This window comes from Scyliorhinus canicula, chromosome 1 (genome assembly GCF_902713615.1).
Source record: "Scyliorhinus canicula chromosome 1, sScyCan1.1, whole genome shotgun sequence".
Lineage (NCBI taxonomy): Eukaryota > Metazoa > Chordata > Chondrichthyes > Carcharhiniformes > Scyliorhinidae > Scyliorhinus > Scyliorhinus canicula.
The window spans coordinates 42615164-42641463 of NC_052146.1; the positions used below are offsets into that span (position 1 = coordinate 42615164).

Sequence of the window (26300 nt, forward strand, 5' to 3'; positions counted from 1 at the left end):
TGATTTATGCCTGCATCATTGTCTCCAGCAGCTTCTCCTTCTCCAGTGCTTCATTAAAAGCCCCCAACAGATGTGCTGCTCGGTCCGTCACAAATCTCTCATAAAATTCTGTTGGGTACCCTTCCGGCCCTGGGGCCTTCCCAGACTTAATACCCCATGTACTATCCAACACCTCCGTCAGCCCCAGGGGCTCCTCCAACACCTGCCTCTGCTTCCTCCACCTGGGGAAATTCCAGCTCGTCCAGAAACTGCCTCATATCGTGCTCCTCCTCCTCCTCCCCCACCACTACCCAGGGTCCACCTCGTATAGTCCCTGGTAGTAATCCCTAAACGCCTCGTTTATCTTCCCCGGCTCCGACACCACATCGCCAGTCAACATCCCCAGTCCCTATCTTCAATATTTCCCTGGACGTGGCCTGTCTCCACAGCTGGTGCGCCAGAATGCCCCTCGCCTTCTCCCCATGCTCATATTGCCCCTGTCTTGTCCCTACGCAGTTGCCCTACCGCCCTCCCTGTTGTCAGCCTGTCAAACTGCCCCTGCAATGTTTTCCTCCTTGCCAATCCCTCTGCGGTGGGCAGCCTCAAATACTCCCTGTCCTTCTCCACTATCTCGCTCACTAAACGGTCATGTTACTCCCTCCTTTCCCTATCCGCATGAACCTTACACAAAATAATTTCCCCCCAGACCACTGCCTTCAGTGCTTCCCACAAAATGGCCGCCGACACCTCCCCATTCTGATTCAACTCCACATACTCCTCAATCGCCGCCCGCACCTTATCACAAAAACCTCCATCCGGCAACAACTCTGAATCAAACCTCCACCCTGGCCTCTGCTTTTGTCCCGTTCTAAACCGAATCTCCAGCCAGTGGGGCGCACGGTCCGAGATAACTATCCCCGCACATTCTGCTCCCTCCACCCCAACCAAAATCTCCCGGGTTTTGCAATAACCTCAACAGGATCATTTTGGGATAATTGTACAAGCCATCAAACCCGAAGTTGAGAAATTTTGAATGAATCCTGTTTTTTCCACCCCCTCCTAGGCAGCTGTAACTGAAGGAAAATTCTGGAAAAGAAGAATCGAGATTGTAATAAGAGAATATCACAAATGGCGCACGTACTTCAAAAAGCGGGTATGTTGTTTAAATTCTGGTATTTACTATTAAGTGCTTCTGTATCACTTTGTATTTTGCGCTGTGGAAATATATTTCAGTTCCTCTGTCACATTTAAGGGAATTGAAAAGTCAATTAACTATTAGAACGAAAGTATAAATTTCTCAGAGCTTTCTAAAATCATCATTTCACAGTGATCTATTTTTCTTTGACTTGCTTCTAGCTATCTTTTTCTTTTCCAGTTGCAGAAGCACAAGGATGAAGATCTTTCAAGTTTGATTAAAGTAAGTTTAAAATGGAAAAACGCTCTCATTCACTAAAGTTGAGCTCTTTTAAAATATTTAATCTCTTCGTGCTTGAAATGTCAACAGTGTGATCTGATACCAGACATGGGGCTGGATTCTCTGCCGTCGGGATGCACCATTTTGCTGGCAGCCCGGGGGTTTCCTGACGGCATAGTGCAGCCCCACAATGGGAAACCCCATTGGCCAGCTGGCAAAATGGAACATCCCGCCGTCGTGCTGAACCAGAAATCTGGCGCGGCAGGACAGAGAATCCAGTCCATGGACTTTGTTCAAAAGGGGTGATTGCAACAAATCGCCATGTGTTGGCACAGTGGTTAGCACTGCTGCCTCACAGCACCATGGGACTCGGGTTCAATTTCGGCCTTGGGTGACTGTGGAGTTTGCACTTTCTCCCAGTGTCCTAGGGTTTCCTCCGGGTTCTCTGGAGTTTCCTCCCACAGTCCAAAGACGTGCAGGTTAGGTGGATTGGATGCTAAATTGTCCCGTAGTGTCCAGGGATGTGCAGGTTAGTTACGGTTGCGGAAATAGAGCAGGGGAGTGAGCCTTGGTGGGGTACTCTTTCAGAGCGTCGTGCAGGCTTGATGGGATGAATGGGCACCTCCCGTACTGTTGGCATTCCATGGTGCTGTTGGAAATGTGCAACATTAATCATGCATTTTATAACTTAAAATGTGAGTATAATTTTGTCCCAGAGTTAAAGGTAACTCAACAGTAATTGCCTTTGGACGTCAGTAAGGGTTGAGTGATTTTGATTGCTTTGACGCTGCATTTTAAAATTATTCCTAAAACGCTCAATCTCTCCGATATACTTTTAACATATTCTGTAGAAGACAGCCACTGAGATATGCTTGCCCATGCAACATGATTTGCATATTAACGCAATCTTGTGCAGTTGCTTTCTGCATTCGGGTGCTGCAGCATGGATTGCCAGAAGACCTGTGACTACTCAGCGAATCCTTGAGCTTCGGTTAAAGCCGCCCGCGTGCCCTTTTGCTAAATGGGGAAATTTGGCCACCACCTTGCAGATCATTTTTGGTTCCTTATCCTGCAACACATTGATTGTATAGCCGTTACCCGCAAGTCCCTCTATCCCTTGCGCACTCCCAATTTTCCACATTCCATTGTTATTCTGAACCTAGACCATTGTGTGTTTGTCTCCCTCCACTCCTCATTCCACCTTTGTTCCCTAAGTCTTTAGCCCCATTATGAGCCTGTTGTTTAGAATTGATTGTGCTTTCCTTGAATCCTCCTTGCTTTTAAAAGCTTCCATAAGATTGCCTGTTTGCTCCCAACATTGTTCACTTACCGCTTTCCACTTCCTGCTTAATGCTTCAATTCTACCCCTCTTCTCCTCAGTCACCTTATCTCTCCAAAACACTTGTTATGAAGTTAAAGGAATTAAGAAAATTGTTCAGGCTCTTTGTTGAAAACTGCAATATTAGGCAGCAAAAGATAAACACTGCCATCTACTGGATATGAAATGAATCACTGCTAAGAGTTTCTTAAAAACGTGGAATATTTAGCCTTTGTAAACTTCTGCTGTTTTTACTTTTAAAGTTCCAGTGTTCTGATGTCTCCTAAACATCACAGAATCCTGACATTGCAGAAGGAGGCCATTCGGCCCATCGAGTCAGCACTGACCTTCTGAAAGAGCACCCTACCTTAAACCCCCCCCCAAATCTCTGTAACCGCACCAAACGTTTAGACACTAAGGTGAAATTTAACTTAGCCAATCCACTTAAACTGTCCATCTTACTATGGGAGGAAACCCATGTAGACACGGGGCAAAAGTGCAAACCCCACACAGACAGTCACACAAGGCTGGAATTGAACCCAGGTCCATGGTGCTGTGAAACAGCGGTGCATTGTATTATTATCCCTGGCAAGGGACGCAATATTGTGAGGAAACATTTGAACTTATTTTTTCTTTCCCCACAACAAATTAAATCCTATGGCTTTAATTTTCTCTCAGTTCTCCAATGCCCCTGATCAGCTCGCTTGATCCATATGCTTGCCTCTTATGTACTTCATTAAAATTATTTGATATTTCAATCATGGGATACAGCCCATCCCTACCCCAATCCCCCATTTCTAAAATTGGGCTAAAGATTTGTGCACCATTTTGTATATTTCCAAAACAATTTTAAAATATTTAACGCCATTGCTAAGCTGAACTACAAATCTTTGGTAACTTTTTCATCATCGGATCAACAGTAATATCTGTGCAGTATGCTCTGGGCCATATACATCTTACACAGATATTGAGTTATTGAAGTACAGTATTCTAGTATGAGACTGTGCAGCTCTGAACTAGTCAAGAGCACATAAAGAGAAAGGAGCTTGAGTGTTTAAATCTTGGGATTTAATTTTGTGATTATTTGGGGGAATGTGGTTCATGTTTGAACACTTCAACATTTTAAAAATGCATTAAATAATAGCTGCATAAGTATACTTCTAATTATTATACCTTTACTATAATAAAATACACTGTGTAGGACTGCTTATTTGAATGTGGCATTCTGGTTTTTGAACATTTTTTAGCCACTCATAGAAAGCAATTTTTTGGGGTTTTTTGGGACACGTAGCCAGAGGGGACCTATCTCACTTTGTTAGTCTTAGTGGTATCTGGGAGCTTTTCTTTGTCTCGTCAGCCGAAGGGTGCTTTTTGTATTTTTGGACGGTGGGTTGAGATTTTTTTCAAAATATCAAGTTGAGAATTTGTTGGTTGCTGGTGAGAATGCTGTAGGCTTCTTAACATTTGTCAAATGAAAAGTATTTGATCAACAGTGCCCTGGTTGAAAGAATGGTCCCGGCCATCATAAGTTAGTTATTAGAAGTTGCTTATGTTTTAGTTACACTAATCATTCTTTCTGTATCATTGGGTAATGATATACAGCTTTCTGCGTTTGATGATGGTTATCCCGAAGCCTGTTATATCCCATTTCAAGATGATGATGATTTGGCAGCGTGGCGTGCAAAAAGAAAAGGAAGTGATACACCAGTTCCTATGGAAGAAGACCAGCTCCTGGATATGGACATGTTAATGTCTGAATTCTCTGACACTCTTTTTTCAACTTTGTCCTCACACCACCCAGTTGCCTGGCCCAACCCAAGAGAGATTGGTTAGTGACAATTGCAAGGCATGTTTTCTTTACATTGTAAACTTTTAAAAAATGTTACATTTGTATAAAGATTTTGGTATATCTCTTCAAACGTTATATTTCTTTTTGTTGAGAAGTCCTGCAATACATAAATCTGCTTGCAATCTGTAGGGAGTTTTAAACAAAATTGTCTTTGATCAATAATGTTCCTGTAGTTTCAATGTGTGCTTTCATTAAAATAAAATGGCAGTTGTGTCAAATAATGGAGACCGTGCTTCCCCAACCGTTCCAGGTCATTATGTGTGCTTGCCTATTGCTTTCATGTGCATTGTGACAAGTTGTACAAGTCTGGGAATGTACTTTTGAGTTCCTAGACCCAGCCATCTTCAGCTGCTTCATCAATAACATTCCTTTGGGCATGTTAGTGCAATCAACAACAATGTTCAGCACCATTTGTGACTCCCATGTCCAAATGCAGCAAGACCTGGACAAAATTCAGGCGTGGGCTGAAAGTGGCAAGGAACATTCACACCACACATATTTTAAAATATTCCTCTTCTGCACTTAGCATGGTTTATTACATTAAAAGTACTGTATTAATAAATTGTTCTTCCATTATCTGAGCTGTAGCTGGTCTTTCATCCTGGATCTGACTTAGTGGCAAGTACTTGTAAGGAATCTGATCTTTCAATTGCATTTCCTCCCCGCTTTCGCTTGGTCTTGCTGTGCCAAAACAAAGGCATTTAAAATTTTTATTTCAAGTGATGTGAGCATCGCTGGCCAAGCCAGCATTTGTTGCCCATCCCTAATGGCCCTCTAGAAGGTTCATGTGGTGCAGGTATATCCACAGTGCTGTTAGGGAGGAGTCCAGGATTTTGACCAAACAATAGCTGAGGAACAGTGACAAGTCAGGCTGTTAAGTGCCTTGGAGGGGAACCTCCAGTTTGTGGTGTTCCCGAGCATCAGAGTTTTAAAATGGAGATGTTGCTTGACTGGGAGCCAATGTAGGCCAGCGAACACCGGGGTGAAGGGGAATGGATTTGCTGCAAATTAAGACGTGAATAACAGAGTTTTGGACGACCTCAAGTCTAGAATGTGAGAGACCAGATAAGTATGTATTGGAATAGTCTAGTCTAGAGATTGCATGGGCATGAATGAGGGTTTCGGCACCAAGTGAGCTGAAACGGGGTGAAGTTGGGTAGTCGTGAAAATAGGCGGTCTTGGTGATGGCATCAACATGTGGCTGGAAGGTCATCCGGGATCAAATATAGCACCAAGGTTGTGTACAGGCTGTTTAATCTCAGTCTGTTGCCAGGAACAGGGTTGGAGTTTGTCGCTAGGTAACAGAGTTGTTTTATAAGTGTATTTTATTACAAACATGTATCAAAACAGGTTATAGCGAGCAAATACCCTGGGAAACTTGGTTCCCTACAATCAACCATACAGTCTGTACAGATTTTTCCCCTTTTTCACACCCTCTTTCCCCCAAGACGAACTGCCCCGTTAACACAGTCACAAACATCCCCCACCTTTTCTCAAACCCCCCTGAGGAGCCCCTTAACTCATACTTTATCTTCTGTAATCGCAGGAAGTCGTACAGGTCACCCAACCAAGCTGCAATCCCCGGTGGCGATGCCGACCACCACGCCAACAAAATTCACCGCCGTGCAATTAGAGAGGCCAAGGCCAAGGCATTGGCCTTCCTACCCTCCATGAGCTCTGGCTTGTCTGTGACCCCATTATCACCACCATAGGGTCCGGGTCCACCTCCTCCATTATCCTCGCTAAGACTGCGAACACTCCCGCCAGAATCTTCCCAATTTTTTTGCAACCCCAAAACATGTATGCGTGATTTGCTGGCCCCCGCCCACACCTAACACACTCGTCTCCTACTCCCCTGAAAGAACCCAATCATTTTCACCCGAGTCATATGCACCCTGTACACCACCTCAAACTGTATCAGGCTCATCCTTGCACATGAAGGGGTCCCATTTACCCTATGCAGTGCCTCACTCCATGCTCCCCAATTGATCTCCCCTCCCAACTCCGCTTCCCATTTCTCCTTGATCTTCAGCACCTGCTTGCCTCCCTGCACCCCCAGCCTCTTATCCCCAATTCTTCCCTTCCACATCCAGGAGCGGCAGTCGCTCCAGCAGGGTGAATCCCGGCAACCTAGGGAACCCCCTCCAGACCTTTTGCGCAAAGTTCCTAACCTGCAGATACCTGAACTTGCACCCCCTCGGCAGCTCTACCCTCTCCCTTAGCTCCTCCAGACTGGCAAACCCTTCCTCCAAATACAGATCCATCACCTTGACCAGCTCCACGTCCCTCCAACTCCTGTATACGCTATCCGTCCCCCCGGCTCAAACTCCTGATTCTCGCACAGCGGCGTTAGCATCGACATCCCTTCCACCCTAAAATGTCTCCTCAACTGATTCCATATCTTCACTGGACTGCACTACTGGGCTCCTTGAATACCTACTCGGCGCCATTGACAACGCTGCTGTCACCATGGCCCTCGAACTAGACGCATGACAAGATTCCTCCTCCATCCTAACCCCCTCTATCCCATCCCTTTCCCATCACTGCCGCATCTTGTCCACATTCGCCGCCCAATAATAATGAAGCTGCTGTCTCTGTAGCAGGGTCCTTCCTACCCTTGGCACCCTCCCCGCCCTTACAAAGTCAGAAATGATCGTGTCCTCTTGCCAAAAAAAGGCCTTTTGATAACGATCAGGAGATGTTGAAAGATAAACAAGAACCTTCGCAGAATATTCATTTCCCCACTTGGACCCTTCCCGCCAGCGTTACATGCAGTGTCTTAAGATCCTCCCTAGTTTCCTCCACCAGCTTCGTTAAGTTCCACTTAACTACCTGAATCCCCAAATACCTAAACCTATCCCTCGCTACCGTAAATGCCCCCACCCCCACCCCCACCAAATTAGCCCGCTGTGCTAGCTCATTCACCGGGAACACCTCGCTTCTCCCTACATTCAGCTTCAGAACTCGCCAAACCTCCCCAGCAAGCCCATAATCCTTCCAATACTCTCCACCGGATCCAAAACATACAGCAAGAGATCATCGGCATAGAGCGGCACCCGATGCTCCCTCTGTCCCCTCATAATCCCCTGCCACTCTGCTGCCCCCCCCCCCCCCCCACCCCCCTGAGATAGGTCACAGAGTTTGGAGTGGGAACCATACACTGGCTTAAAAGTGGGTGAGGCGAGAGTGGTGATGGAGAACTGGATGTTGTTGGCATACGTGTGAAAAGTTTAAACTGTACTCTGTTGATGGCACTAAAGGGCAGCATGTCGATAGGAAGGGCCAAGGATAGATCCTTGGGGGACACCAGAAATAACTGCGTGTGGGAGCAAGAAGAGAAGTCATTGCAATTCATTCTCTGGCTACAATTAGATGGGAATGGAAATAGGTGACTGCAGTCCCCACCCAGCTGGAGAGGCTTTGGAAGTGGATGATCTGGTCAACCATATCAAAGACCGGTGGAGAAGGATGAGGAGGGAAAGCTTTACCTTTGTTGCAAGTCATGTTGGATGACGTTTGTGACTTTGGTAAGCGGTGTTTTGGTATTATGGCAGGGCAGAAATGTGGTTGGAGAGATTCAAACATGGAATTCCAGGAAAGATGGGCATGGATTTGAGAGGTGACAACTCGTTCAAAGACTTTGTCCCATCTCACTTTCCTCTCCAGAGTTTTTAAAGGGTGGCTAGGTTTTTTTTAGGAGAAAGGTACCGAAGGGTGAAATAAATGAGTGGGACAGTACCCAAAGAGAGAGAGCAGTTCACGATATAAGCTAACATGGGACCAGGAGAGGAAGTTGGATGACCTTCCGTTTATAGGGATTAGGTTTGAGGGAACAGGAGATGGGTCTCATGAACATATCTTGAGCCTAGACAGGGGTATGGTCAGACAATTTTACAGAGCTGGCATGAGGGGAAGATAATTTGGGGCTAAGGGGGCAGGGAGAAGAATTATAAGAACTTTGGCCAGCTGGACTAGTGGAAAAGAGGAACGAGGTGGATGCAGTTGATCGGATGGTTTTGATCTTAATAACGAGCAGGTCCATGAGCTCCGCGCACCTATTGCTGGAGGTAAGCTTGGACGGGAGAGGGATTTAAGAAAATGGTTTGCAGTAGAGCAAAGAAGCCGGGTATTATCCATGCATTGCAGGATAATTCTGGAACAATGAGTAGTTTTAGTAGGCATGATCAGGATTCAAAAGTATTTTAAGTGATCCCACCAGATCTAGCAGTAGATAGCTAAACAGTGGTCTGCATATCCTTCCACGTCTATGGCTCTTGGTCTCATGGGAACAGCGGTGTGTGAGAGAGGGTAATACTTTTGGGATTGGGAATCAAAAGCGAAGTCGAGGATGTGAATGAGCAAATCAGTAGCTGCAGAAATAGTGTGGTTGACGGAGGGTGAAAGGCTAGATTGGAATTTTAAAAGTGCAGTTGTAAGTGAATTGGAGGATTTCTTTTTGCAGGGGCAGATACACAGAAGGATTGGAGTGTGGAAGGGTGCTGTGAGTAGTATGAGGTAATAAAAACAAAGAAAAATACAGCACAGGAATAGACACTTTGGTCCTCCAAGCCTGTGCCGACCATGCTGCCCATCTAAACTAAAATCTTCTACGCTTCCAGGGTCCGTATCCTTCTATTCCCATCCTATTCATGTATTTGTCAAGATGCCCCTTAAACGTCACCATCGTCCCTGCTTCCACCACTTCCTCCGGCATCGAGTTCCAGGCACCCACTACCCTCTGTGTATAAAAAAAAACTTGCCTTGTACATCTCCTCGAAACCTTTCCCCTCGCACCTTAAACCTATGCCCCCTAATAATTGACCCCTCTCCCCTTGGAAAAAGCCTCTCACTATCCACTCTGTCTATGCCCCTCATAATTTTGTAGACCTCTATCAGGTCGCCCCTCATCCTCCGTCGTTCCAGTGAGAACAAACCAAATTTATTCAACCGCTCCTGATAGCTAATGCCCTCCATACCAGGCAACATCCTGGTAAATCTCTTCTGCACCTTCTCTAAAGCCTCCACATCCTTCTGGTAGTGTGGCGACCAGAAGTGAACACTATACTCCAAGTGTGGCCTAGCTAAGGTTCTATTCAGCCGCAACATGACTTGCCAATTCTTATACTCAATGCCCCGGCCAATGAAGGCAAGCATGCCGTATGCCTTCTTGACTACCTTCTCCATCTGTGTTGCCCCTTTCACTGACCTGTGGACCTGTACACCCAGATCTCTGACTGTCAATACTCTTGAGGGTTCTACCATTCACTGTATATTCCCTACCTGCATTAGACCTTTCAAAATGCATTACCTCACATTTGTCCGGATTAAACTCCATCTGCCATCTCTCCGCCCAAGTCTCCAAACGATCTAAATCCTGCTGTATCCTCTGACAGTCCTCATCGCTATCCGCAATTCCACTAACCTTTGTGTTGTCTGCAAACTTACTAATCAGACCAGTTACATTTTCCTCCAAATCATTTATATATACTACGAACAGCAAAGGTCCCAACACTGATCCCTCCGGAACACCACTAGTCACAGCCCTCCAATCAGAAAAGCACCCTTCCATTGCTACTCTCTGCCTTCTATGACCTCGCCAGTTCTGTATCCACCTTGCCAGCTCACCTATGATCCCGTCTGACTTCGTCTTTTGTACCAGTCTGCCATACTACCGTGTTTGGTAGTAGGGAAGATGCTGGAATCTGTCATCAAAGAAGAAATAGCGAGGCATCTGGATGGAAATTGTCCCATTGGGCAGACGCAGCATGGGTTCATAAAGGGCAGGTCGTGCCTAACTAATTTAGTGGAATTTTTTGAGGACATTACCAGAACGGTAGATAATGGGGAGCCAATGGATGTGGTGTACCTGGATTTCCAGAAAGCCTTTGACAAGGTGCCACACAAAAGGTTGCTGCATAAGATAAAGATGCATGGCATTAAGGGTAAAGTAGTAGCATGGATAGAGGATTGGTTAATTAATCGAAAGCAAAGGGTGGGGATTAATGGGTGTTTCTCTGGTTGGCAATCAGTAGCTAGTGGTGTCCCTCAAGGATCAGTGTTGGGCCCACAATTGTTCACAATTTACATAGATGATTTGGAGTTGGGGACCAAGGGCAATGTGTCCAAGTTTGCAGATGACACTAAGATGAGTGGTAAAGCGAAAAGTGCAGAGGATACTGGAAGTCTGCAGAGGGATTTGGATAGGTTAAGTGAATGGGCTAGGGTCTGGCAGATGGAATACAATGTTGACAAATGTGAGGTTATCCATTTTGGTAGGAATAACAGCAAAAGGGATTATTATTTAAATGATAAAATATTAAAACATGCTGCTGTGCAGAGAGACCTGGATGTGCTCGTGCATGAGTCGCAAAAAGTTGGTTTCCAGGTGCAACAGGTGATTAAGAAGGCAAATGGAATTTTGTCCTTCATTGCTAGAGGAATGGAGTTTAAGACTAGGGAGATATGCTGCAATTGTATACGGTGTTAGTGAGGCCACACCTGGAGTATTGTGTTCAGTTTTGGTCTCCTTACCTGAGAACGGACGTACTGGCGCTGGAGGGTGTGCAGAGGAGATTCATTAGGTTAATCCCAGAGCTGAAGGGGTTGAGTAGACTGGGATTGTACAAGTTGGAATTTAGAAGGATGAGGGGGGATTTTATAGAAACATATAAAATATATAAAACATATAAAATTATGAAGGGAACAGATAGGATAGATGCGGGCAGGTTGTTTCCACTGGCGGGTGAAAGCAGAACTCGGGGGCATAGCCTCAAAATAAGGGGAAGTAGATTTGGGACTGAGTTTAGGAGGAACTTCTTCACCCAAAGGGTTGTGAATCTATGGAATTCCTTGCCCAGTGAACCAGTTGAGGCTCCTTCATTAAATGTTTTTAAGGTAAAGATAGTTTTTTGAATAATAAAGGGATTAAGGGTTATGGTGTTTGGGCTGGATAGTGGAGCTGAGTCCACAAAAGATCAGCCATGATCTCATTGAATGGCGGAGCAGGCTCGAGGGGCCATATGGCCTACTCCTGCTCCTAGTTCTTATGAGGGACCTTGTCAAAGGTCTTACTGAAGTCCATATAGACGACATCCACTGTCCTACCTGCATCAACCATCTTTGTGACCTCCTCGAAAAACTCTATCAAGTTAGTGAGGCCTGACCTCCCCTTCACAAAACCGCACTGCCTCTCGCTAATACGTCCACTTATTTCCAAATGGGAGTAAATTCTGTCTCAAAGAATTCTCCAGTAATTTCCCTATCACTGACGTAAGGCTCACCAGCCTGTAGTTCCCTGGATTATCCTTGCTACCCTTCTTAAACAAAGGAACAAGATTGGCTATTCTCCAGTCCTCCGGGACATCACCTGACGACAGTGAGGATAAAAGTTTTCTGTCAAGATCAGTAATGAAGTGATCAGTAATGACCCGATCAGTGATTGATACAATGAGGCTAGCAAGACCACTTGAGATGGCAGTCAGGGTTGAAGGAGAACTTGTGTAGACAAGTGAGTAATTGCTTTTTGTAATGCATCCTCGCCCAAGGTATACAAAACAAAAGATGTTGGGAAAACTAGCCCTTATTGCAAAGTATTCAGCGTAAAAATAGCTGTGCTCAACAAAATGTGTGTTCAAAGTCATGCATATTTGAAACTCTGGTAATACTTCAACAGCTCACGCAGGAAATGCAGACATGATTCAGCCTGGATTGATCCCTCTGCAGCCCAACCTGGACTTCATGGACACTTTTGAACCCTTCCAAGGTAAGATTGCATGAGTACTTTGAATTTTAAAAATGTTAGGTTTATGTACTCAGTTAAGGAAGTGGAAATTCACTTATTCAATGGCATTTTACAGAGCTTTTGTTGAATATCTTCATGATGATAGAAACATTGGTGTTATGGAGAACCATCACAAAACTCACGATGCCTTGTTGATGATTTTCACACTTTAAAATATATCAGTTTGGTTTCTGGTTATAATACTGTTTGTTGATACTTCAGTTTTGTTGGTTGTGCACTTTCTTACTTTGAGTACCATATTTGATTTGCTTTGCTGTCTTCGCTTCGGTAGGGAGTTACAAAATGCTCAGGTACTTTGGAAATGTCGCAGCCTTTCCTGGTTGATCGTTGGCCTTTTCTTAACTGTTGCTTCTATTGAAGTAACATTTTTACCAATCCTATTTCTTTCATTTTTTATTATTTGCTTTAACGAAATTTCGTTAGATGGAAGAGCTGGCTCCCTAAGTTGCATGTTGTTGTTGAAGAATGTTTTTTTTTAAAAAAAACATTGTTTTCTCCTTCCTTCTCAATGAAGATATACATTGTCATTTGGAGAGTCAGGGTTCCACGGTTATGGATTTTTCCTAGCACAGTGCAAGGTTTGTAAATTGTAACCTGACCACATTGCAGCTAAATTATTTGTGTGGGAACATGGGCATAGTTTAATCTTTTCAGCATGGGACATTGCAGAAAATTAACAATACTAATCATGAGTTTTAATTTCAGATTTTTTTCCGATAACTCGTTTCCCCTCTTTGGCTGGCAGCCTGTTCTCGTCATCCACTCCTTCGGTACCTACTGTCACTTCCCTCTGTGCCAGTAGCTCGCCACCACAGGTAAGCTTTTTGTTTGGTCTTAGTATGGATGTAATACTGAAGCTCATCTTTCTTGCCACCTCTCCTGTGTGCGTTTGCAAATTGCAAGAGCAACTTTTCAAGTAGTGAATGATGTTTTATCATCAATAGTGTCACTAATTGCACTGCATTTTCAGTGTAATTTAGGGATAGCATAAAGGGTCGCATAATAGATAGTGAGCCTGTATCATCGTGTCACACATACTGTTTGAAAGTTGTGTGCTGCAGCTTAAATTTAGTTTAACACCGCTTCCCATGCAAGCAGGGTAGTCATTTTCACAGCAGGCTACATCATCTAAAATCTAATATAGAACTTTTACTCTTATTACTAGAGAATGCAAAGGATGCTCATAGTGGGCTGGATCTTACACTCACTTGCTGGCAACATGAAAACAGGGTTGGGGAGAACATGTAAAATCCAGTGGGTGGCCTGCCTAGAGCCCCTACCACAATGTTACCAGCAGCAGGGCTGATGTTAGCCCACCACCACCACCACCACCACCACCAGAGAGCAATCATTGCCAGCTTTAAAGCCTCATTCCATTGCCTCCAGGATTTGATCTACGACAGAAGAAGCTGTCACCAAGCACCCAGTCTGGCACGTTTCCCTGCACATGGAGGGCATAGTCCATGCTAGCATGGCCCTGGCAAGACCCCCCCAAACACTTTAAAAGTTGCAACCCAGTGCCGAAAAACACCTCAAAACCCTGAGTGCCGTACCAGCAGTGGCCACCATGTCCCATTGGTACTGGAGGGCTGTAAGCCTCTGTCTGGCCAGCGGCTCTTTGAGGTGGGGCTTCCTGTATCTAAGGGGTGTAATTCCCATCTCAAGCCTATTAATCGCAATCAGCCACTAAATGGCTACGGGGCAGCAGAATGTATGTTGGGTGGGTTCCCCTTCTGACTTTTCAATCCAGGTGGATGGGGATCACTGTGCCTTGTAAAATGCAACCCTATGTTACAACAATTCAGATATCAGAAAATATTATCGCGTTGGGCCCTTCTGATAATAAACACTTTTCTTTCCTGGATTTATTTATCAACAAAATGTTACACAGGTTGAAAGCTCAGGTAAAATGGGTTATAGCAATAACGGCAGCTTCTAGCGTGTACAAATTAAGTTAACTATTCAGAAGAATGTCTCGATAGTTTCAGGAAATAGAAAGATAGGAGCAGCATAAGGACTGCGTAAAATTTCATGTATGAAGTTGCAATTAATATCTTTACGACCTGCCATTTATATATTGCTGTATGTCAAATGGATACAATCTCTTGAAAAATTGATTTTTGCAAACATAATCTTGCTGGAAGGTCTGCACATTCTCTCTCATGGTGGTACTGGCACATTTTAACTTTCTAAAAACCTTTTTTAACATCTGGCAGACAAATTAGTAATTATATTTGAAATTCCAATTAAACTGACAAAGTGGTCATGCCAGACACAATTATGAAGTAACCAAAATAATTAATTTCAGGAGGTCTCTACATTAACATTTATTCAATTAATCCAAGGATGATCCGACTGCGTTGCAGCAATCCATGTATGATGAAGGGAATGGTGTAAAATTGTTGCATTTTTTAAAAAGTGATGCTTTCTGGAAGAAGCCGAAGGAACTTGGACTCTTTCGGGCTATAAGCAATGAACCTAGTTTTGTTTTTAAGTACTTCAAATTTGCTAAGTTGATTGCTGCTCATGGTGGGGAAAGAAAAGAGAATTCTTACTAACAAATAATTCAAATTGAAGTAGGCTGTAGCATGTCACCAAAGTTTCTTTTGTGCATTATTGTGTTGGTAAATGAGACATGAGGGAAGTTTAGACTCTATAGTGTAGTCTGCAAAGAAAAAAAGATAAATTCCCGTTACAGCTAGTCATGTTTAAAGATGAGCATGCATTTTGAGAGTCATAGAGGTCTACAGCACAGGAAAGGCTCTTCGCCCCATCGCATCTGCGTTGGTCAAAAACAACCACCGAAGTATTCTAATTCCATTTTCCAGCACTTGGTCCTATAGCCTTGAATGCTTTCACATCGCAAGTGCATATCTAAATACTTCCTAAATGTTTTGAGGATCTCTCCCTCCATCAGCCTTTCATGCAGTGAGTTCCAGACTCTCACCGCCCTCTGGGTGGAAATAGTTTCTCTCACATCCCCTCTAAAACTTCTGCCCCATGCCTTAAATCTATGCCCCCCTGGGCATTGATCCCTCCACTAAGGAGAAATGTTTCTTCCTGTTTACTCTGTCTACATCTCTCATAATTTTACACCTCTTAATATGTTCTGCCTCGGTCTCCTCTGATCCAAGGAAAATAACCCCAGTCTATCCAATCTCTCTTCAGCACTAAAACGCTTCAACCTAGGAAACCTGGGTAAATCTCCTCTGTACCTTTTCCAGAACTGTCACATCCCTCCAATAATGTGGATTCCAGATCTGCATACAGTACTCCAAATGTGGCCTAGCCAGCGTTTTATGCAGTTCCAGCTTAACCTCCCTGCTCTTAAACTCCATGCCGCGGCTAAGTATACCATATGTCTTTTTTTTTAAAGTGTGTTTATTAAAGGTTTGCATATTAACAAATAACCAACAGAAACACAAGTATACAAATAATACAAACAAAACAAAGAACAAGTAACTGACTTCAACACTATACCTAAAACCTTTAACAGCTGACAATGTCTAGGTCTCTGGAAAAGGAAATAAACGGTTGCCATCTCGGGAAGAACCTCTCCATTGAAGCTCTCATGTTGAATTTAATTTTCTCCAAGTGAAAAGTCCCCTAAGCAGCCAGAGGCACTAGGCGGAGCGAGAGACCTCCAACCCAGTAATGCCCGGCTCTGAGCTAACTGAGGCAAAGGCGATAACATCCACCTCTACCACAAAGTGAACTGCCAGTGAGTCAGAAACCTCAACTATGGCCGTCAGCAGACATGGAGGTAAATCCAAACGGAGAATCTCAGACATGGTGCTGACAAAGGAAGCCCAGAATCTAACGTGCCTGGGCATCTGAGTGAAGTGGAGAGCAGGAGAGGCTGCTGAATGCTGCAGTGCAGAGGAATCTGGTGTCCATGAATCACAACAAGTCAACATACAGGCTGAAACACAATCATATTGAAGATACAGGATGCAAACTTCTGTCTGCATCACTGTTGCACAAAGACTGTAAAGCACAGAAATTGGAGTTATGGAGGAACCAGTTCAGTTCGCTGAGTCAATCGAGGGCTGTACCGGGAATCTTTGTTTGGTCACAGGCTCAAGGAAATTACTGTTATTTAGGTTCATTAACTGAGCCTGAAATGTATTTTCTAAAGTTCATAGTTGATAAAATATGATGCTAAATTGAATCCAAAAAAACAATTTATTGAAATCTGAAATAAAACTGGAAATCTTTCAAGTCGAAAAAAAGTGTAGAGGGATCAGCTGAGAGAATGTGGTCATAATAGGTCTGAGATTGACCCCCCTGTCCAGCTACTACGAGGATAGAACCCTTTTCAGCAAGGAGGAAGGGAAAGCCGTACAAGAGAAATCACAAACTTGAAAGTAGCTGAAATTTGTCCACTAACTCTTGAAAGCTGGCACGCACCCCCTCAACGAACAGGTCACCAAAGTGTTTTGGTCCCTTCGATTTCCACGAGTTAAATGTTGAGTCCAGCCCAGAAGGTAAGAAAAGGTGATTGTTACAGACAGAGTTCTGTGAATACAAGAAAGGAGTTTAAATGTTGTCTGAACTGTTTCCAGATTCTAAGAGATAAGACTGCCACTGGGTTTGAGGAGAATCGAGTGGGAGAAAGTAATCTTTATTAGTGTCACAATTAGGCTTACATTAACACTGCAATGAAGTTCCTGAGAAAATCGCCACACTATGGCGCCTGCTTGGGTATACTGAGGGCAATGACTGGGAGAGTGGATGTAGTGCAAGAGCGAGCCTCCGTTTGGTCCCAGATTGAATCGGGATCACTGATCCACAATAGGATTTTTTTGGATAGTATGTGGCTCAGCAATAAGACAACAGGTTTGGGAGGACTAAATCGCCTTCCCTGTCTGCCTTTCCCTCTGGAGTAGAATGCTGCAGATTCTGGGATTTTTATCCATCCAAATTAAAAGCAGATATTAATTTATTAATCACAAAAAAATTGGGAAAGAAATGGGGCGATATTAAAAGAAAATCTAGCGAGTATGTTCATTTTTATTGTTTGAATCCTGCCCACCAAAGAGAGAGAAAGGTTGTTCCACCTCAGTAGGTCCATTTTGACATTGTTGACCAGACTTGAATAATTCAATTTGTGAAGCGAGGCCCAATTGTGGGCCACCCTGAGCCCCAAATAACGAAAACTTGTACTGGAGAGGCTGAAGGGTAATGTGCCTAAATAGGTTCACCTTCCAGAGTGTGTTGACCAGGAAACATTCACTCTTGCCTAGATTTAATTTATCTAACCAGCGAAGGAGCCAACGGTATTAACTATCTTCAATATGCCATCGATGGAGGGAGTTTGGCCCATAATGTATGAAAGTAGGTCATCTTCACAAAGAGATACCCGACATCCTACCCCAACTCGATTAATACCCTCCATTGATTGGAAGCTGGTTTGAGTATTTCGGGGATCTCATGCGAGGCCGCTTGGCGTTTAAGTTGGTGAGCCAGAAGATAACTAGCCTTCTCCCCATATTTGTAAGAAGTACCCCTGGAGCGCTGTATCTGACATACAGCCTTATTGGTGGTCAGCAACTCAAGCTGGGTCTGCAACTTTTTCTGCTTGCGTATAGCCCTGAAGTGGAATCAGAAAATACTGGTGATCCATCTCTAAAATGAAGTCCATCAGCCTCTACTGTTCTAACTTCAGCACGTGTGCGATAAGAAATAATTTCCCCCTTAAACACGGGCTTAAAAGCCTCCAATACCGTGAAGGGGAGATTGAGTCCAACCTATTTTGATGTAGTAGTCAATAGAGATGGATAGGCACCTGCAAAATATTTTGTTGGCCAGCAAAGTAGTATCCAACCTCCAGGGGGCGTTGGGTGGGGCCGGACTCCAGCAACAGATCAACAAAATGTGGGGCATGGTCAGAGGTTACAATTGCTGAGTACTAGGTCGCCACTACAAATGGGAGGAGAGTCATATGTAAAATCAAAAAGTCGATTCGGGAGTTCGTATGGTGAACATACCCCCCCGCCCACCCCTGATGGGGCCAAAGATCTGGGTTTAGAGTGATCCAATTTAGGGTCCAGAACACAGTTCAGATCGCCTCCTAAAGTAAGATGGTGTGATTCGAAGTTGGGGAGGGAAGCCAACAGGGAGTTAATGAAATTTGTATCATCCCAGTTAGGGGCACAGATATTGACCAGAACCACTGGGGTGTTAGCAGGAGCTGCAAATAATTATATATCGACTGTTCGGATCAGCCACAATCTGGAATAAGGAGAATTGGACTCTTTTTTTTTTTATTAATTAAAATCGCTGTGCCCCTGGCCATACTATTGAAACCAGAATGAAAAACTGGCCCCACCCAGCCTTTCCCCTGGTCTGATCCTTAATACATAAATGGGTTTCCTGCCGAAAAACAATATCAAGACTTTATGCTCTTAAGATGAGTGAATCCTCTCAAGTGCTACCCGGATTGAATTCCGTTTGCCACTGATCAGCCCATCTGACCAGCCCTACTGTATCCTCCTGTATTCTAAGGCTATTCTCACTATTTACCACCCCACCAATTTTTGTATCATCTGCTAACTTACTGATCAACCCTCCTACATTCATGTCTAATCATTTATATAAACCACAAACAGCAAGGACCCCAACACTGGTCCCTGTGGGATCCCGATGGATACATGCTTCCAGTCCGAAAAACACCCCTTGACCATCATCTTCTGCAATCAGCCAATTCCGGATCCAATTTGCCAGATTTCTCTTGGATCCCATGGGCTCTTACCTTTGCTATCTGTCTCCCATGTGGGACCTTATCAAAAGCCTTGCTGAAGTCCAAGTATACTATGTCAAATGCAATTTCCTTATCTACACATGGTCACTTATTCAAATAATGAAATCAAGTTGATCAGACATGACCTCCCCTTACCATGTCGACTGTTTTTGATTTAATCCCTGCCTCTCCAAATGCAGATTAATTCTTTCTCTCAGAATTGCGTCCAGTAGTTTCCCCACCACTGCAATTAGACTGATTGGCCTGTAGCTCCCTGGCTTATCCCTTCCTCCTTTCCTGATAACAGATTCATAGAATTTACAGTGCAGAAGGAGGCCATTCAGCCCATCAAGTCTGCACCGGCTCTTGGAAAGAGCACCCTACCTAAGCCCACACCTCCACCCTATCCCTGTAACCCAGTAACCCCACCTCACCTTTTTGGACACTAAGGGCAATTTATCATGGCTAATCCACCTAACCTGCACATCTTTCGACTGTGGGCGGAAACCGGAGCACCCGGAGGAAACCCACGCAGACACGGGGAAAACGTGCAGACTCCACACAGACAGTGACCCAAGCCGGGAATCAAACCTGGGACCCTGGAGCTGTGAAGCAATTATGCTAACCATTGTGCTGCCGTGGTACCACAATGGTACCACATTGGCTCCTGGAGTCCTCCGGCATCACTCCTGTGGCCAGAGAGGAATTGAAAATTATCAACGCTCCTGTTATTTCCTCCCTTGCCTCACTCAACAGCCAGGGATACATTTCATCTGACCCTAGAGGTTTGTCTATTTTTGTGCGTGACAGACCTCCTCTCTGTCAATGTTAATTTCTTAATTTTTTCAGTCTTTCTCCCTGATTTCTATACCCACACTGGCCCTTTCAATAGTGAATACCGACACAAAAGTAATAATTTAGAACCCTACCTACCTTCTCCAGCACCACACACAAATTACCACTGTGGTGCTTAATGGGCCCTACTCTTTCCCTAGTTATCCTTTTACCTTAATGTGCTTACAAAACAATTTAGGATTTTCCTTTACTTTACCTGCCAGTTTCCTTTCATGACGCCTTTTTGCTCTCTTCATTTCCTTTTTAAGTTCCTTCTTGCACATTCTATATGCCTCTTGGGTTTCTGCTGTTTTGAACCTTCGATATCTGCCAATTGCCTCTCTTTTTCTCTCTATCCAATGCTTTATATCTCTCAATATCCAGGGTTCACTGGATTTGTTGGTCCCACCCTTTTTCTTCATTGGAACATGTTGGACCTGTATTCTCCCTATAGCTGCCTTGAACACATCCCAATGACCTTATTAAAATCAGCCTTTCCCCCAGTTTAGAACTTTGTTTTAACATAGAACATACAGTGCAGAAGAAGGCCATTCGGCCCATCGAGTCTGCACTTACCTACTTAAGCCCTCACTTCCACCCTATCCCCGTAACCCAATAACCCCTCCTAACCTTTTTGGACACTAAGGGCAATTTAGCATGGCCAATCCACCTAACCTGCACGTCTTTGGGCTGTGGGAGGAAACCGGAGCACCCGGAGGAAACCCACACAGACACTGGGAGAACGTGCAGACTCTGCACAGACAGTGACCCAACGGGGAATCAAACCTGGGACCCTGGCGCTGTGAAGCCACAGTGCTAGCCACTTGTGCTACCGAGCTGCCCAATACTTGTCCTTTTCTTAAGGCCCATACTTGTCCTTTTCCATAATAATCTTGAATCTAACGAAGTTATGATTGCTGCCACCAAAATGCTTCGCACTTTAGGCAACAAACCACTTGCCTGGTGTAAAAACACCCACCAGGTACGCGGCACATACTCGTGTGACTCGACCAATGTTGTCTACCTCATACGCGGCAGGAAAGGATGCCCCGAAGCGTGGTACATTGGCGAGACCATGCAGACACTGCGACAACGAATGAATGGGCACCGTGCGACAATTACCAGGCAGAAATGTTCCCTTCCAGTCAGGGAACACTTCAGCAGTCAAGGGCATTCAGCCTCTGATCTCCGGGTAAGCGTTCTTCAAGGCAGCCTTCAGGACACGCAACAACGCAGAATTGCCAAGCAAAAACTTATAGCTAAATTCCGCACGCATGAGTGTGGCCTCAACCGGGATCTTGGATTCATGTCGCATTACATCCACCCCCCACCATCTGGCCTGGACTTGCAAAATTCCACCAACTGTTCTGGCTTGAGACAATTCACACCTCTTTAACCTGTGATTATCCCTCTCTGGATCTGTAATGATTTGATTACCTGCAAATGCTCGCATTCCAAACATTGTCCGGCATCTCTGACTTTGTCTATATAAATGTTTCTGGATCATACCTCTCCATTCACCTGAGGAAGGAGCTGCGCTCCGAAAGCTCGTGTTTGAAACAAACCTGTTGGACTTTAACCTGGTGTTGTAAGACTTCTTACTGTGCTCACCCCAGTCCACCGCCGGCATCTCCACACCTAAAATTAGGACCAGGACCACCCCCACTCTTGTAGGACTTTCTACGTGTTGGCTTAAAAAGTTCTCCTGTGTGCATTTTTTTTAAAAATTCTGCTCTCTAAACTACTATGACTACCCCAGTTAATGTTGGGGAGGTTGGGGAAGTCACAATAATATTATTATTGTAAGAGAAAAGTAATTAATGGATATTTATCTATTCCGAGCAAGAAGTAGGATTAAAGTCTTACCATTTTTAATATGCAGTGCTTTATATTTTACATTTTTGTCTTACTGAGTTTTTTTCAAAATTGCTGTTTCTACTTTTCATCCTGCCTTGCTTTTTAAAAAAAATGTTTTTATTCTCCATTTTCACATTTTCCTTCAAAATTTACACCCCACCAACAGCGGTAAACGGTAACAGATACAAAGTCAATACCCTTAACACCAGCAACGATCCCATCCTCCCACCACCCCAACTAACAGCCCACCTGTCAATATATGCATCAAATAAAACAAACCCTCCCACGGTGGAAAAAAAACATAGGCGAAAAAGAGAAAGGAGTCCGGAATCGCCCATGGTGACCATGAACCTATGGAGTGTCCATCCACCTCTTTTCCCCCCCCTCCTCCCCACCCCCAGACAACACTCAATGCCATCCAACCTTCGAAAGAGTAACGTAGATGACACCCAAGAGTTGTAAACCTCCCCCCTCCCTCAACTCCTCCCCTCCACTTCCTCTTGTAAAAATCCTCCCCCCCCCAAACCTCGGTTCCTTCCCCCCCCAACTTTCCACCCCGGCTAGACCCCTTGGGCCCTGTTCTGCCAGGCTCTGATGGCCACAGCCCCTCCCTCCATCTCACCCCCGTTCACTGGCTGGCTTAAACCGGCCAGCGTGGAGGCCCCTGTCCGGGTCTCTTTCCCCCTTGCCCGGCCCCAAGGAAAACCAGAAATCCCCTTTAGCACACAAACCCCGCATACACACCCACACCCCAAAGAACCCTCATTATGACTGTTCAGAAGGTTAAGTTTGAACTGAGGGGAAGGATGGAGGGGTTGTACAATTCATGGGCTTTATTCAATACGCACTTTCAAAAATTGGATAACATCGAACTTTAGTTTGGGGGAGGGGGGGGCTATGTGTGTTAATGGTGTCTATGGTTGATTCCTGATTCCTTAGTGTTATTTGTTTATGTTAACATGCGGGCAGTTCTTTGGGGGTTGTTGGGAGGATGGGATTGTTGTTGTTGATATGGGGATTGACATTGTATTCGTTACTGCTTATTTGTGGGTGGAAATTTGGGAGAAAATGTGATAATGGGGAGAATAAAAAAAAGATTATTATCTATTATTTTTAAAAAATTCTGAGTTACAAAGCCAGGGCTCAGTGTGGACAGGGGCGAACCCCTAATCCAGCTCCTTGCCTGCTCCAAAAACCAATTCAAATTGAATCCAATTCATGGTCCCCACAAGAGAGACATACCAGATCTGAGCCAAAGGGCTACTACACTTGATCTTAACCAAAAGGCAGAGAAGCGATGATTATTTATTATTACATTTGCGGACTGAAATGTGGCTGGAATTGGGTAGTACAGTACAGCAATGGGAGTTTTAATTGTTAATTACAGCACCACCCAGTGGCAAAATATGTTATGGTAATTTAAAGCTTCTAATTGCATTTTGGTCGGTCCCACCTCTTCTCATATGACTGAGGATTCCTGTATTATAGAGGGTAGGGAGGCAACTGAGGAGCAGGAAAGGGATCATCGAAGCTTTGAATCAGCAAGGTTTTGAACTTGACTGTTTTATTCTTGTGAACAAAATAATTGTGTTGTACTTTTTAGAATTAAAAATGGTGCCAGGCATTCCATAATATTCCTGATGGGTGGGTTTGGGATATACTTCATGTACTGTAATTTTGTATTTATTTAACAAGCTAGCAATTACTATGTTGTTTACATATGCAAAAAAGTATCCAGGAATATAATTGAAAATTTAAAGCAAAAATAGAATATCCGTGTTTCCTACAGGAGAAAGTCTGATCCTGATCTGGGAGTAATGGACCTTGGACCAGCAGATTTTCTTTTGACCTCTACTGGCTATTTTTAAGTTTCCCTGGCAGACTTGCACTTTAATGTTCCCTCTTTATAACCTGTTCGTAACTAACTTGTAAATGGAGTGTTGTGATAGAGCGAAGAATAATTATTCTACGTATTATTTATTTATGAATTTAGTTGTTGCCACTGCTTAAAAGAGCAGCGATGAATGTGAACATGTTAAATATTCATATAACATTCCTAATAGGACTTTCTACACTTGTAAGAATAATCTCTAGTCAATTTTACTTCTAGTTTTGGGATGGAAGAATATTGTGTCTGTAGTTGGAATAATTCAATTTATATTTAGCTGAGCCCTTGCCGTTGATCAAAATTTTTGTAATTTATTATATAATTATATATATTTTTAAGGAGACTATCCTGCCGGCTGACAATCTTACTGGCACAATATCATCAGTTGACATTGAGGAGGAATTAATTCCATCTCCTGGCCCCCCTCCAGTGATGGATCGTGTTAATACCAGCAATGACAATAGTAACTCAAAGTTCACAGCTTTTGTTCAGAATCAAGAATTTCGTCCACAGACAGCACTAAACAACCAGCAGACATTTTTACCACTGTTTTCATCTGACGTGCCGTCATCTCCGTTGCCGGAAACCCAGCAGCCAGAAACGGTCAAGTCTGAAGTGCCTTCCAACATGTCTCTGAATACTCCGCCATTTGTCAGGCCAGAGAATCCGAAGTTTACTTTTTCTGCTTCACCACCACCAGCAGCGATTACTCATACTGCCTCATCTATGTTTACACAAATTCCTGCTGCTACTACATTCACCCAAAACCAGAATCTTCAGCTTGCCACAAAACAACAAGGAGTGCCTCGTAAGGTTACTATGCAGCCACCAAAAAATCCTGTATCTTTTGCTGTACCAAAGGCTGGCTCTTCTCCAGGCCTTGGAATTAGGCCTCCGAAACAACTGCAGAAATTTGCGCCTGCATTGAAGCCAGACCCAGTTCCCATAGCACCTGCTCCTTCACCAAATACCTTCTTGGCACAATTTTTGGCAACAGGTAAGAAAGTTTTGACCTTAAATTTAAGGTTTTATTTTGAAAAGGTACAATTTGTAAGATAATGGGCCTATCTTTTTGTTGATCATGACAATGAATATTAGGCCTTTTTACCTGGTAAAGGTTCTATGCCCTAGTGAAGTAAAGAAGTTCTGTCAATTGAATGCTATGGTTCCTGAAACTATTTTTTTGCTGGTTGAAATACTTCCGATTGAATCTGTTGTATACTTTTTAAATCCTATGAACTGAGGTTCAATATACAATTATGTAACTTGATGCTATTTTTGGGACATGGTAACAAAGTTATATTGTTAAGTGAAGTAGAACAGACATAACACACAGCTCATTCTGCCATTATGTCTATTCCAGTTCTTTGAAAGCTATTCAGTTTCTCCCACTTGGCTGCTCTTTTGCCATAGTCTACATTTTTCCTTCAGTATATATCCAATTTTCTTTTTGAAAGTTACTGATGTATTTTCTTCCACCAACCTTTCAGGCAGTGCTTTCCAGAACGTAACGCATTGTGCAAAAAATTAATTTTTCCTGACCCCTCCTCTGGTTCTTTTGCTGATTGCCTTAAATCTGTGTCCTCTTTACCAAACAATTTGCCACATGAAATGGGGTACATGGGGAGAAACTATGAAAATTCCTCTTAATTAATCTCTGCTATAAAGAGAACAAGCAGGGGGAGGGTGAGCAGCCAGAAGTCGTGGTGCACATTGGTACCAATGACGTAGGTAGGAAAAGGGGTGTGGAGGTAATAAACAAGTTTAGGGAGTTAGGCTGGAAGTTAAAGGCCAGGACAGACAGAGTTGTCATCTCTGGTTTGCTGCCGGTGCCACGTGATAGCGAGCCTAGGAATAGGGAGAGAGTGCAGTTGAACACGTGGCTGCAGGAATGGTGTAGGAGGGAGGGCTTCAGATATTTGGATAATTGGAGCGCATTCTGGGGAAGGTGGGACCTGTACAAGCAGGACGGGTTGCATCTGAACCAGAGGGGCACCAATATCCTGGGAGGGAGGTTTTCCAGTACTCTTCGGGAGGGTTTAAACTAATTTGGCAGGGAAATGGGAACCGGATTTGTAGTCCAGCAACTAAGGAAGCCGATATTCAGGACGCCAAAGCGTGAAGTGTGTATACTTCAACGCAAGAAGCATCAGGAATAAGATGGGTGAACTTAAGGCATGGATCGGTACTTGGGACTACGATGTGTGGCCATCACGGAAACTTGGATAGAAGAGGGGCATAAATGGTTGCTGGAGGTCCCTGGTTATAGATGTTTCAACAAGATTAGGGAGGATGGTAAAAGAGGTGGGGGGGTTGGCATTGTTAATTAGAGATAGTATAACAGCTGCAGAAAGGCAGTTCGAGGAGGATCTGCCTACTGAGGTAGTATGGGTTGAAGTCAGAAATATGAAAGGAGCAGTCACCTTGTTGGGAGTTTTCTATAGGCCCCCCAATAGCAGCAGAAATGTGGAGGAACAGATTGGGAAACAGTTTTTGGAAAGGTGCAGAAGTCACAGGGTAGTAGTCATGGGTGACTTCAACTTCCCAAATATTCAGTGGAAACTCTTTAGATCAAATAGTTTGGATGGGGTGGTGTTTGTGCAGTGTGTCCAGGAAGC

General features: G+C 44.1%; 1 protein-coding gene and 1 non-coding gene across 3 annotated transcripts in view; one reads left to right on the plus strand and one right to left on the minus strand.

Moving 5' to 3' along the window:
- LOC119962015 (MLX interacting protein) overlaps positions 1-26300 on the plus strand; it is a 160690-nt gene that overhangs the window by 79173 nt on the left and 55217 nt on the right. For both annotated transcript variants that reach the window (XM_038789767.1, XM_038789777.1), the window contains 6 exons: positions 1043-1132; positions 1355-1396; positions 4314-4539; positions 12233-12322; positions 13067-13176; positions 24022-24679. In XM_038789767.1, the coding sequence (XP_038645695.1) occupies positions 1043-1132; positions 1355-1396; positions 4314-4539; positions 12233-12322; positions 13067-13176; positions 24022-24679 (1216 nt within the window). The remainder of the gene's footprint in view (positions 1-1042; positions 1133-1354; positions 1397-4313; positions 4540-12232; positions 12323-13066; positions 13177-24021; positions 24680-26300) is intronic.
- LOC119978956 lies at positions 22910-23093 on the minus strand. The gene has a single exon (XR_005463607.1). It is a non-coding gene; the product is annotated as a U2 spliceosomal RNA (small nuclear RNA).